At 43.0% G+C, this 13,682-nt stretch overlaps 1 protein-coding gene across 2 annotated transcripts in view; it reads left to right on the plus strand.

Moving 5' to 3' along the window:
- Positions 1 to 13,682, plus strand: part of pals1b (protein associated with LIN7 1, MAGUK p55 family member b) — a 29,847-nt gene that overhangs the window by 15,034 nt on the left and 1,131 nt on the right. For both annotated transcript variants that reach the window (XM_084082531.1, XM_084082532.1), the window contains exons 5-13: positions 832 to 957; positions 2,622 to 2,783; positions 3,077 to 3,154; positions 3,406 to 3,589; positions 4,916 to 4,984; positions 5,184 to 5,255; positions 9,457 to 9,618; positions 11,248 to 11,450; positions 12,927 to 13,037. In XM_084082531.1, coding sequence (XP_083938657.1) covers positions 832 to 957; positions 2,622 to 2,783; positions 3,077 to 3,154; positions 3,406 to 3,589; positions 4,916 to 4,984; positions 5,184 to 5,255; positions 9,457 to 9,618; positions 11,248 to 11,450; positions 12,927 to 13,037 — 1,167 coding nt within the window. The remainder of the gene's footprint in view (positions 1 to 831; positions 958 to 2,621; positions 2,784 to 3,076; positions 3,155 to 3,405; positions 3,590 to 4,915; positions 4,985 to 5,183; positions 5,256 to 9,456; positions 9,619 to 11,247; positions 11,451 to 12,926; positions 13,038 to 13,682) is intronic.

The following is a 13,682-nucleotide window of genomic DNA, read 5'->3' on the forward strand; positions in this document are numbered from 1 at the left end:
GCAGAACCTGACTCCTAAATACAGCAGAGATTAAGATGGATTGTGTGTACGCCGAAGCTGAGCTGAGGCTGCTCTCTCGCTGCAGGATAGAGAGACTAATTTGGACCGACGGTTATTAATTGTGGGGTATGCCATGCTTGTCACATTAAATGAAGTGAAGGAGTAATCTTTGCATTATTTCTGGCTGATGGCTGGATTTTGCTGACTGCTCTTGTTAAGTAGAGGGGGGTGTAACAGGTGCGAGTTTAAGCAAAGGGAGGAGAGACATGTTGGGCCCCATCTTGTGCTCAAGTCGCGCTACCCAGTATTTGAGGATTTAGCATTGCGCAAGGGTCTTTCTTGGGTAACCAGCCTTATTCCTAAAACACCAGCGCTACCCCTTACATTATGTATAGGTGTGGTGTGGCTAGGTGCCATTGCCTTTAAGAGCCGGCGCAAATATGGGAGTCGACATAATGTCTAGTGGGTAACAACGCTGTACGATACCATGCGGCGGCAGCACCAGCTACCATGGCATAGCGCAGCGCACAAGATAGGGCTCGTTGGGTAACAGTCACTACCTGCCAGTGTGTGTGGTGTGTTGTGTTATGAGCCACTAAGAGACTACAATGTCTACAAATCTCATTATCTCCCTCTGCCTTCTCCATTATTACTGTCAGTGTGTTTTTCTTTCAGTTTTCCTTTTTTTTTTACTGTGTGTGTGTGTGTGTGTGTGTGTGTGTGTGTGTGTGTGTGTGTGTGTGTGTGTGTGTGTGTGTGTGTGTGTGTGTGTGTGTGTGTGTGTGTGTGTGTGTGTGTGTGTGTGTGTGTGTGTGTGTGTGTGTGTGTCAGGCCCTCATTCAGGCTCATGACAATGTGGCAGTGCAGGAGAAAGAGACGGATGCAGAGAACGTAAACCAGTACCAGGGAGAGACGGTCAAACTGGTACGGCTGGAGAAGACCCGTGACACTCCACTGGTACGAGAACCTCATCAGCCTCTCAGTTATGCTTGATTCATACTTGGTACATACGTGCGCACAAGGAGTAGCATCACGACATGTTGCGAGCTTGTTGATCTGCTATTTTCGGTGTGCGACATGGCACGCAACCAAGAATAAAGAGGCCATGGTTTACCGTGGATTTCACCATGTAGTAACAAAAGAATAGAGTCCGCACACTGGATCAGGCTTCAAAAGTATTTTTGATTACCACCCAGTTGATGTTGAGAGCCTTGTCCTCTCCCTCAGAATGAAGGACTGGAACTGTCCCTTTTAGAACAGGCATTATATTAACCCATTAAGACCGGGGACGCATCTGCGTCTCATTTTAAGATTTCTTTGGGCTATTCAAAAATAGCAGATCTACAAGCTCATAGCGCGGCACCGAGTGCCGCGCTACGAGCTTGTAGATCTGCTATTTTTGAAAAATCTTGAAAAAATATTTTTCAGACTTTTTTTCAAAAAACTGTTGAGATTTAGATTTTTTTTAAGAATCGCCTCAGGTCTTAATGGGTTAAACTGGACAGTCTTTGGCGTGAGACCAGGGGCGCACAAACCTTTTCAACAGACCCCGAATGGTCGATCCATTCTTGTCACGACCCAACCCACTGTAGTGTTTATTCATAATCATTAAGTGACAATTCATGGTTTGACTGCTGACAGCCATGTGTTTAATAATTTAAAGCAAAAGAAACTCAGAATGTATTGGTCAAAAGGCTTTAGCGTACACTTGGGAACATTTATTTATTTATTTATTTGTAAAAAAACAACATTTTGCCCAAAATGTAGGCCTGTTTTTATAACGCTTTTTCAAGGCAACACCAAAGCTTTCTTGTCAAAAGTGCATAAAGAATGTATGAAGATGTATGTTTAGAAGTGAATACAGAACTGAAAGTGTTTTTTAATTACTCGGTGCGTGTAATTGCTGCTGTGCATAATTCTGCAACCCAATGGATATCTCTTTTGACCCTGACCCACAGTTTGCACCACTGGCTAAATGGGCAAAATGTATGAATGTCCAAGATGAATGCAAAGTTTAATAGCTGTCTCATTTAAATCGTGTTTAAAATCTAATCAAATCAGCCACTAAACATATTTGTTGGATGTTTCATTTCACATTTATGTGATTTTATATTACGTTTTCAGATGGTCCATTAGGCATGTCTGAGAAATATGTTGTCCTTTGAATGTGTCTTGCTACTGAATAATAATTACTCTGAGAATCACTGCATGTACAGTACAAATACACATAGACAGGCAGAGCTAAGCAGGAACAACATAAGTCGAAATACATAGTCCTTAACTTAATTCCAGGCAAGAGGCTTTTCACTAGGCTATGCTTCACTGTTACCAGTATCACTAACAAGTCACCACAGTCAGTTACAGATACATTATCATATTGTCAGCATTGGCGCTGACACAAGGACACGTGATTCATTCAATTCCCGTCTTTTTCTGTACCAAGACTATTTAGGTCTCGTTCTACTTTGTCACTACAGTCTGCTATAGTTATGTGGAAACTATTCAGTATAACTCTTTCTCTGGATGATCATATGTGACACATATCTGTGTGTGTGCGTGCGTGCGTGCGTACTTGCGTGTGTGTGTGTGCGCCTGTGTCTTTGTGCACGTGTGTGACTCAGGGTGCAACAGTACGTAATGACGTGGACAGCGTGGTGGTAAGCCGGGTGGTGAAAGGCGGGGTGGCGGAGCGCAGTGGCCTCCTCAGCGAGGGAGATGAGATCCTAGAGATCAACGGTATTCCCGTCCGTGGGAAACATGTCAATGACGTCCACGATCTACTGGTGAGAGGACTATAGCAGTGACTCCCCCGTAATGATGACAAAGATGTTATAACATATTAAGCTAAGTTATAAACAGTGATCTACTACAATGAAATGTTGCAAAAATAGATTTACCAGCCCAGAAGTAAGCGTAATCACAATTATATTTAGATATGGAAATGTCATCCCTGACATTGTACTGTGTTGTACCGTATGATACAATAATTATAAGATGGGGACACAGTGACTTCCAAGTCCCAGTTAAAACCGTTAGTGTTCCACTGACAATTCATGTCACACCCTCTCCTCCGCAGCAACAAATGCACGGCACGCTGACTTTCGTCCTCATCCCCAGCTCTCAGACTAAACCTCCCCCTCACAGACAGACTGTGGTAAGTCTCTCTTAATGGTGTGTGTGTGTGTGTGTGTGTGTGTGTGTGTGTGTGTGTGTGTGTGTGTGTGTGTGTGTGTGTGTGTGTGTGTGTGTGTGTGTGTGTGTGTGTGTGTGTGGGTGGGTGGGTGGGTGGGTGGGTGGGTGGGTGGGTGGGCGGGCGGGCGGGCGGGCGGGATTGGGAGTGTCTGCATACATGTGTGCAGGCATGCGATGGCCGACCTTGACACTGCTAACCCTCTGTGTTGTCAGATGCATGTCAGAGCCTACTTCGACTATGACCCCTCAGATGACCCCTTTGTGCCCTGTCGGGAGCTAGGCCTGTCCTTCCAGAAGGGAGACATCCTCCACGTCATCAGCCAGGATGACCCCAGCTGGTGGCAGGCCTACAGGGATGGGGATGAGGACAACCAACCCCTTGCTGGACTCATTCCAGGTAACAGTTAGACCCATGTCAATTATATATGTATGCATGGCTCATTGTATTATTAAAGGACACGTTATACCGCGTTTGTTTACAGCCAGTGAACTATATCTAGAAACTATAAAATGAATGTAAATGTTATATTAAATAACCTAAGCCCATGTTTTATTTACATGTATTTATTTACATTTATGTTCAACAGTTATATTTGTGGTGTAAGGCGCTAAGATGTCACTCAGTAACGATCTACCGTGAACCTTGTAAAATGCACAAAATTATCATAGACAGAATTCAACAATGCTGGCATTTTTATTGCATCTTTTACGATACATAAAAGCCTCCTTAGAAAGTATTTTGTGACTGATTAGCAACTTACTGGATACTAATGATCACAGTAACTGCCATCAATCTGGTACAAGAAGCAGATTGAAACAAATGCCAACAAATACTGTAATGAATTAGTAATAGTACAGTATCTACTATTTGACCCAGGTCCTGGTTAGATTGAGGACACTGTCTACTACTATCCTACTATGACTGGCTGTGTTGAAGCCTTCATTTAATTGCATCTGTTTCAGACAGAATAGACAGATAAATATAAATGCACATGACTACCAGGCTCATCAACAATAGACATGAAAGACTTGTTGCCTGTCTACCTCTACACACACACACACACACACACACACACACACACACACACACACTCTCACCAATTAAAATACATTATTGTGATCTCAGCCATCAAGAGCTTAGGGGAAGCACCAGCAGGTCATCCAACAGCTTCTTCTCCCAAACCATCAGAACCCTGAACGCTCGCCACATATTTCCCCCAAAACTAACATCTTGAGGGATGAATAGCACTTTATCTATATTGTACTTTGAATGCATCAGCACTTATTGTTTTATCAATGTTGTCTGCTCTCTCTACTTTTTAATGTTTTTAACGGCCTCGCCTCTTTTTAATGCGTCTATTGTTTTTAAATGTGAAGCACCATGAGTTGTGGAGAACGGTATTTTGCTCCCCTGTATGCCTAGTGTGTATTGTGGAAGTGATATTAAAACTGATTCTGACAGCAATATTCCGCTGTAATGACAGACATATTTAACCAATGTTCTTAGTGTAGGTTGTCCCTTTTCATTGGGCTTTTTAATCTGCTAGCACCAGGCTGTACTGGTACCACTGCTGTGTCTCAAATTTATAGACCCACCAATGGCAATGCAGCTAAACATGGACATCACTGCTGTCTAACTAGAGGCCACGGTATTTAGAAAAATGCGTAGGAAGTGTTCTCTTCATTGATCAGTCTCTCTTTGTCGCTCTTTTCCTTTTCATAGGGAAGAGCTTCCAGCAGCAGAGAGAGACCTTGAAGAATACCCTGACGGACAGGAGTCGGGAGCAGCAAGGTAAGAGGATAACGTTAAAACTCGTGCACACCCTGCATATGCTCGCATCATACACATGTAACACATTTTCAGGTTCATGAACCTTTCACTTGCACACTGAGTTCTCCTGTCAAAGTGACTAGAGTGTCTTTACAAAGTGAAATGATAATCCTCACTTTTAAAGCTAAATCCTTTTCCTCCCCACTTATCACTACTGCAGGGAAGCTTTGGCAAGTAAAAAAGAGCAAGAAACACAAGAAGAAGACCTCATATAACTTCAACAGAAATATGGGTAAGTTCTCGTCACGTCTTCTCCCTTTTGTCTGGCTGTGATGATGGTGGTTGTAGCCGAGTGGATACAGAAGATGTTAGAGGGTGCTCAGGTAGCGCAGGGGTACAATTGTCCATGTTTGTGGGAGGGAAGGCGGACAGGGATGGCGTTCTTTTTGCTTCACTAGTGACTTCTACAGGTTAGTCAAGGGTGCCTGTCAGCAAGGGTTTCCACACAAAATGTATATAAACGTCACATTAGATTAGAATAACTGGGATATTCGCAGTCAGACTTCACAGGCCACAAACAACACAACCAAAACTCTAATGTCAAAGAGGAAACATTTTACGCAGCGGAGGAGTAGCAAAACTAGCATAATGAGTCAATAGAAAAGGTAAATTGTAAACAACATAATGAAAAACCACAGCTAGAAAGGCTGGGTATATCCAATAGACACGAGAATAGTATTAGTCAGTCATGTCCAAGAAACAAAACTATAAAATAATAATAACATAAATGTAGCCCAAATTAGCTTCTTCATGACAGATCAGTTATCTGACTCGAGTACAGGTAAATAGACCTTGCAGCAGTAATCGAAAACCACAGTAAATGTGCTACAAAGCTTGAGTCAGCTGGCCAGTGGGCGACAACCCTTTTACAGGGGGAAGCTAAGCTATGGAGCTAAGCTGAAGAATAGGCTACCCACCTAAGCCTAGAACCACAAGCCTAGAAACACACACAGCAAACAGAACGAAGGAGGAACACCACCGTGAAAAGAGGTGCATGCAATCACAACAATAAAACAAACCTTTTAGGGCTGAGGACTACATAATGAAACCCCTGCAGCAGGTTGGCTGCACCAATTGGCTCCCTTTGACTCTGGATGAACGGCATGCACAGGACTAGGGGAAGACAAACAAAAACAAACTTCTACAGAGTACAGAGAAAACTAGAAAAAGTCTCCGCCTGGTCGGCTAGGTTATTATGGCCTCCTGGTGGCGCTATAATAGGCCAATGTGAAAAGGGTGCCATTTCTTCTGAGGCCTTGCACGGCAATCGGACACTGCATTCATGAGTTGAGGCATTTTGTTCCAAAAATGTGGTTTGCTAAATCAGACCAGCTGGTGGCGCTATAACAGGCCAATGTGAAAAGGGTGGCATTTCTTCCTCGGCCTAGTGGGAATGTATGTGCAAAATTTCACAGAAATCGCACACTGCGTTCATGATTTGAGGAATTTTGATCAAAACGGACCTATCCTGCAAACTTTAGAAGCCAAAGTTAGCCAAGTAGGATAGAATATGAAGTATCGGACACATCCATCTTGATCACATGACTATAGAGAGACTGGGTACCGATTTGCGTGATTTTTGAACAGAATCTGAAGGAATAAGAGCAAAAAAATTGTTTTTCAAAACTCAGCCTCCTGGTGGTGCTCTAAAAGGCATATGTGAAAAATGCACGGCAGAGGTTTTTCCTTGGCCTCTAAGGAGTGTGCATGCAAAGTTGCACGCAGATCGGTGCAGTTATAGCTAAAAACGTGAATCGGCCTGTTATAGCGCCACCATGAGGCTGATTTGAAAGTTTTCAAGTGACATTTCTTCCTGGGCCAAGTGGGAATGTACGTGGAAAATTGCACGGAAAGTGCATGCTGCATTCATGATTTGAGGCATTTTGTTCAAAATGAACCAATCCTGCTAACTTTGGAAGCCAATCTTAGCCAATCAGGATGGAATATGGAAAATCGGACAGATCCGTGTTGATCACATGGCTATAGAGATACTGTGTACCGATTTGTGTGTTATTTGGAGAAAATCTGTAGGAGTAACATTAAAAAATGTGTTTTGCAAAAGTCGGCCTCATGGTGGCGCTATGACAGGCTGATCTGAAAAATGTGGGGCAGAGGTTCTGCTGTGGCATCCAGGGAGTGTGTGTGTGCAGTTTCACAGCGACTGGGCCAACGGTGGCGGAGATTAGCTGATCGCAGACAGAAGGACGGACGGACACACACACACACGGACGGACGGACGGACGGACGGACGGAGGGTAAAACATACTCTCTCGCCATGCCTATCGGCCTGGCGGAGACAATCAGTAGTGTAGCAGGGCAACGCTGTCCAAACGTGGCTCTGTAGAGTGATTCTTTTTCACCTCCTCGAATGCAGGGCTGCTCGTCTTCACAGCAGCAGTGTAGTCAGGGAAAATCAATAGCTACTTTCTTCTGTATGAGAGGGGTCTTGGATGGCCTTCCGTAACATCTCGTCCCGGTCTTGAGTTTAGCGTACTTTCATAATAAACACACGGGTGGTTCCCCTAGTGATGGCTTTGCTTGATGACCTCCTTTGTCCAGGAGGGGAAATTCTTCTAGTTGTAGGATTTATTTCAGAAGTTGGGAGACAGACTGCGTGGTTGCCTTTGTTTTAAGCCCCTTCGTTCACTAGTCGTGTCAAGTGCCTGTTAGAATATTTTCGGAGTTTGCATGTCAGCTGTGGCTTTTTTGTGACGTGGCTTTTTTGGCCTGTGTACTGTAGTTGTGGCAGCACACAGGTTAGCATTAATATTGCTCTGCATATCGGATGTCAAGGAAGTGAGTTCTTGCCTGTATCTCTCTGTTCACTCTGTGTTTACAGGGGAATCCAGTGTTCATTGGATTGGATGAATCATATGTAATTTTATGTAACTATACATTACTTTTTAAATAGTATAATTCTACTACTAGCTAAGTTATTCCATACATGTTCCTGGTGCAACAGATTGTAGTTACAAACTAACTAGCAGTTACCTTACCTCTGGTAGGGACTATACTCCCTAACTTATGACTGAAGTTACGTTTGTGCAACCCAGCCCAGATGGTCCTCAGTTTGGATAAATGCACCTTCTGTGAACGGCTGAGCAACAGCAAATCTGCCGCAGTGAAGCTGCTCCTAACCCTGTCCCACATAGGAGTGGAAGACTGGTTATACTGGGGCAGCTCTCGCTGAAGGTGAATGAACAACAACTGTGTGAACATGAAGAGAGGTGTTGGTACAGCATGCGTGCTCAGTAAAACCCCACCATGCATAGATGAAGGCTAAATCTAGGTCTTTTCACTCTGACACCTTATCTGTCAGTGATTCTGAGTTGAGAAGCTCCCCCCCCACACACACACACACACACACACACACACACACACTGCCGTTGTTAGTAAGCCATGTCACTCTCACAGCATTCTTCCCAGACATGGTGTGCCACAAGTCAGATTAGCCCCATCCTCACATGCAGCATCACAGGAGGCACAAACAGGTGGCCAGCATGAGTCTATAGCTTGATAGAACCTGTTGCGTTACTGGTTCTCTCCTCTTTATCTCTCTCTTGCACACACACACGCACGCACGCACGCGTGGAGCTGTTCAGTGGCCAACAGTAAAATACATCAAATGCACTGGGAAGCTCCCAGGGGTAAATGTGTGTGTTTGTACTGATGTGGAGCAGGGCATTGCTGGAAAATGGCTGGCATACTCAGCAGAATTTCTCTTTACAACGAAAGGAGGAAGATACACACGCACGCACGCACGCACGCACGCACGCACGCACGCACGCACGCACGCACGCACACACACACACACACACACACACACACACACACACACACACACACACACACACACACACACACACACACACACACACACACACACACACACACACACACACACACACACACACTTTGCTGCTTATGGCTGTCCATCGATTTCGATGATGACGTTGCTCCAGGAATGGGTTATTGAGGGGGGTTGACTAATACCGTATATACAACATAATGGGCAGCTGAGATAAGATCTACTCAATGTTGGAAGGATGGGAGGATGTTGACTGCTTGCCTCTTGTTGTCCTACCCCCTCTTTCTTCTATACCCCTTCTTCTTTTTCAGCTATGTTACCTTAGTTTACACAGATCTGATCATCATGTTCTGAATAAGGCTGACCATGCTCCTGCCCGGTCTGTACATTAGTGCAGTGGTTTTCAAACGTTTTGTGCCCAAGGCAATACATCTCAAGGCACGCATTCATGTATTGCGTTGTCTGCTTGAGCTGCTATTTTAGCTATTTCTTTTTTAAGTGTAGTATGTAAAATCCCAAGGCACGGTCTGGACTGTTCTCTTAGCACACCAGTGTGTCTTGACACACCGTTTGGGAACCACTGCTGTAATCACATCTTAAACACCGTCCCCAATTCTCTTCTCAGACCACGATGATATCCTGACCTATGAGGAGATGGCCCTCTACCACCAGCCGGCCAATCGCAAGCGTCCCATTTCCCTGATTGGTCCTCCAAATGGCGGACAGGATGATCTACGGCGGAGGCTGCTATCCATTGAACCGGAGAAGTTTGCTGGTGCTTTGCCACGTAAGTGAACTCATTGTTAAAGCCAGGCATGGATACCGGTATAAATAGTATTGTTATACTTCCCCTGGAAGTGCACAAGCTTATGGTCTACATATAGCACCATTATCCAAAGTGCTTTACAATGTGCCTTACATTCACACATCAACGGCAGAAGCAACCATTCAAGATTGCCGTAGCAATACTGTAAGGGGTTAAGTACTCGAGACAGACTATTGACTCACACAATTTTCAAATGCCTCAGTCATACAGTCTAAAATTAGCGCTGAAACTATAGCCGTGTTTTCACTACAGTGCCAGTATATTACCGGCAAAAACAATTGTAGGGAATGGCAATGGGAGAGACTGTTTTCACATGGCCTCCTTGGCAGTAAAAGTGCTGGTAATGCGACCGTTTTCATTATCACCTCATTTGTAACAACATAGTATTTAATACTTGCCCGGCAGGCTTGTAACTTTAGTCCATTGAAAGAACAGAGGAGAAGCAAAGTTTTCTCATTCCTTTTCTCTCAATCGCTCATTATCACGGGGACGCAGGGGTTAACAGGTGGAGTTGGCAGCTCTGCTTCTAGCCTAAAATCTATCCAAGACGACATATCTTGAAATGTCAACTTAAGTCGATCGTTCTTGTTTTTTTTTTAAACGGCCACTTATAAAATTATATTAACTCATTCACTGCCAGAATAAATAAATAAGTAAATACATTTGTACCTTTTCAAGTAGTCACAGAATATCTCCAGTTTGATCAATCCCCTGATGGTTGCTAATCACGGAGGGTTTCACTGTACTTCCGCGACCTCCCATTGGCTTGCTATGGGTTGTTAAAAATAGCATATCTCGCCAAAAATACATAGGAAAACACAGGAGCCGAGATACAGTTGGTGCCTAGTGAGTTTGTTGTTTCTCAGGTGACTCTCACGTGTCTCATTTGCTCCATGCAGCTAACTCACCTTACGCAGTAAATTTAGTTCCAAATACTACCACGAGGTGGCGCTTTGGAGTCACTAAACCCATGCTTTTTTACAGCCGATTTCCCAAAGACGTTAAACAGGAAGTAGATGGAGTAGTAAATCTTGGGATCACGTGATCTCCTGCTTCTATGTGTATCAGGGGATCACCGTTATACGGAACAGTGACTTTCAACGTTTTCACTACAGGGAAAATGCCGGAAAAAACTAAAAAAACTACCTCCCACCCCACTTCTGTTTCGTCTTTGCAGTCGCATAAATTTGTCCCACTGTAAATTACATTAGTCGAGGCATTATAATAGCTGGCTGCTTAGCAGAAATGGACATACAAAAATATATTTTAAATATATTTTTATATATGTTTTCGTGAATGGAAATGACAAACGGATGACAACTTCCGTTCGTGGCTTTCAGGAGGTGTAGTTACAAAGTACCCAATGAGCCACTGCTTTCTTCATCTACACTAGATGCACACTCAACATTAAACTACTCCGATGTACTGTCTCTGGATAATGAAGAAATAAAACTTCTGTTACGTCCAAACTCAAAGCCAACTTGGTTCTTCATCTGAAGGACACTCAGTGCAATTTAGCCTACAGCTCGAAATGTCAGAACATGAAGTCGGATATTGACTCACTGTTTGTTGTTCTTGTAACACCTACAGACACCACCAGGAATCCAAGGATACATGAGCGGAACAGTCGGGACTACCACTTTGTGAGCCGGTCTGCCTTTGAAACGGACCTGGCCGCGGGGAAGTTCATTGAGTCGGGGGAGTTCGAGAAGAACCTGTATGGCACCAGTACCGACTCTGTCCGACATGTCGTCAACTCAGGACGCATCTGTCTGCTTTGCCTGCACACCGAGGTAGGAGTGTGTTTCTGCATGTTTGGTATTTTGCGGTCAAACCAGGAAAGTGAAAACTCACAATTTTCACCTTAGTTTGGTTCTAAACCTAACTCTTACGGTAATTCTCACCTTAACTTCACAGAAGACTTCATGACCTAACCCTCTAATAGAGATGAGAGAAAAAAGTTATTTTTGCAGTCTTCAGGGATATCATATTTTCAGAGATTGTTTTCAAGATATAAACATTTTAGATAATTTGGCTTAGCCAAGAAGTGGACTTTTTTTAAATTCCTGTGCTATTTATTTTTATTCTTGGTTGACATAGTGCCACTTTTATTCAGAACTGCGTTTTCAAACTTAAAGAAGATCTTTATTAGAGTGGATATGGATTCTATGATAAAGGCCATTTCAAGCATAAATTTGAACTGTATTTTGTCCCAGCCTTTAGTGTAATTGATTCTCAAAAATATTGTACACAGAAACTTCATCATTTCATCATTCTGAACCTTTTTTTCATTTTCTTTATTTCATGTTATCCTACATATAATTAAGGAAAATCAGTCTCAGTGTCACACTCTTTTTCGCATTTTCCTCCTCACTGGCTTGAGCAATTGATCTGAACTTGCACACGGGCATTGACCATTATCATTATGCAGACCGTGAGGAGGCCTGTTTTTCACTTTTCCCAAATTCAAGCTGTTTATTATTGTTAGGAATATATTATTGTTATAGGCCCACTATGGATATCATTTTCCATAGCACTCGCACAAACATTGGCACGTGTCAATGTGCGTTTGAGGGATGCGGACAAAAACTTTTCTCTCTTTGTTCATGACAACGAGTGGAGCTGCACTTGTACACAGACGCACGCGCGCGCGCACGCACACACACACACACGGTACCGTTTGTGTGTGTGTGTGTGCTCAATCAATGGCAATGCCATTAACATGCAACATGCAATTTTGCTGTAAGATACATTTTAATTGGCATTTCGGAGATAAAAGAAACCGAACTAACGTGAGTTGCAACGTCTCTCTCTCTCTCTCTCTCTCTCTCTCTCTCTCTCTCTCTCACACTCTCACTCTCACTCACTCACTCACTCACTCACTCACTCAAAATATGAAAGGTAGGCTACAATGACTGCTACTACTTTGTTTAGGGATGTTCAGCAATAACAATGCCATGCATTCCATGCACATGACAGTGGCCGCCTCCTCTCCCAAAGTTTCACTAAGCAAATAAGCATGTACTGTGTACACACAACCCAAAGTCTGCAAATACTTTCAGTGCACACATTCCCAGGTATGGACTAGTATGTACTATTATGTCAGCTTACTGTACTCTCAAGACAAATGAGTTGTCGCCAGAATCTTCATAATGAATGATACTTTAGTGAGGCAAATCATAGTTTTTGGTGACATTACTTGATATCCATGAAAGCACAGCATCATTCCTTCTCTCATTTCTTTCCTTTAAATTCATATGTCCTATTAGTCGCTGCGGGTGTTGAGGTCCTCCAACCTCAAGCCATATGTCATCTTCATCGCCCCTCCTTCACAGGAACGACTGCGCACTCTGCTGGCCCAGCAGGGTAAAACACCAAAGGTACCTATTTTGAACTGTAAACGTATTAATTCTTATTTCTTTATTTTGTATGGCATGCATCATAAATGTATTAGTAGGGAGGTCAAACACAATTTGACTTTATTGTCTTGTTTCTAATAACAGTATAGTAATCCCAGAAATTGTTTGGCTGTGTCTCACCCTCAGTGGTGGAACTCAAGTACTGTACTTAAGTAAAATTTTGAGGTATTTGTACTTTATTTGAGTATTTCCAATTTCCAAGGCAAATATCGTACGTTTACTTCACTACAATTATTTGAAAACTTTAGTTACTAGTTACTTTATAGATTTTGATTATTATTACAAAACATACATACACTTCAGCCCTATATACATTTCGGCCATTTGAAAATAGCAGATCTACACAATAGCAGATCTACACAATGCGACAATGCGTCGCGATGCGACGCATTGTGAGCTTGCGATGCGACGCATTGTGACTTTGTAGATCTGCTATTTTCCAAAGATTTTTATACATTTGAAACCTTGAAATGGGACATTCTGCATAATGAGTACTTCAACTTTTGGTACTTTTATTACATTTTGATGCCAATACTTTTATACTTTTACTCAAGTACATTTTGAATTACGGACTTTTACTTGTAACAGAGTATCTCTACATTGCAG

This window comes from Gymnoscopelus microlampas (genome assembly GCF_963454915.1).
Source record: "Gymnoscopelus microlampas genome assembly, chromosome: 16".
In the NCBI taxonomy this organism is placed as follows: Eukaryota; Metazoa; Chordata; class Actinopteri; order Myctophiformes; family Myctophidae; genus Gymnoscopelus; species Gymnoscopelus microlampas.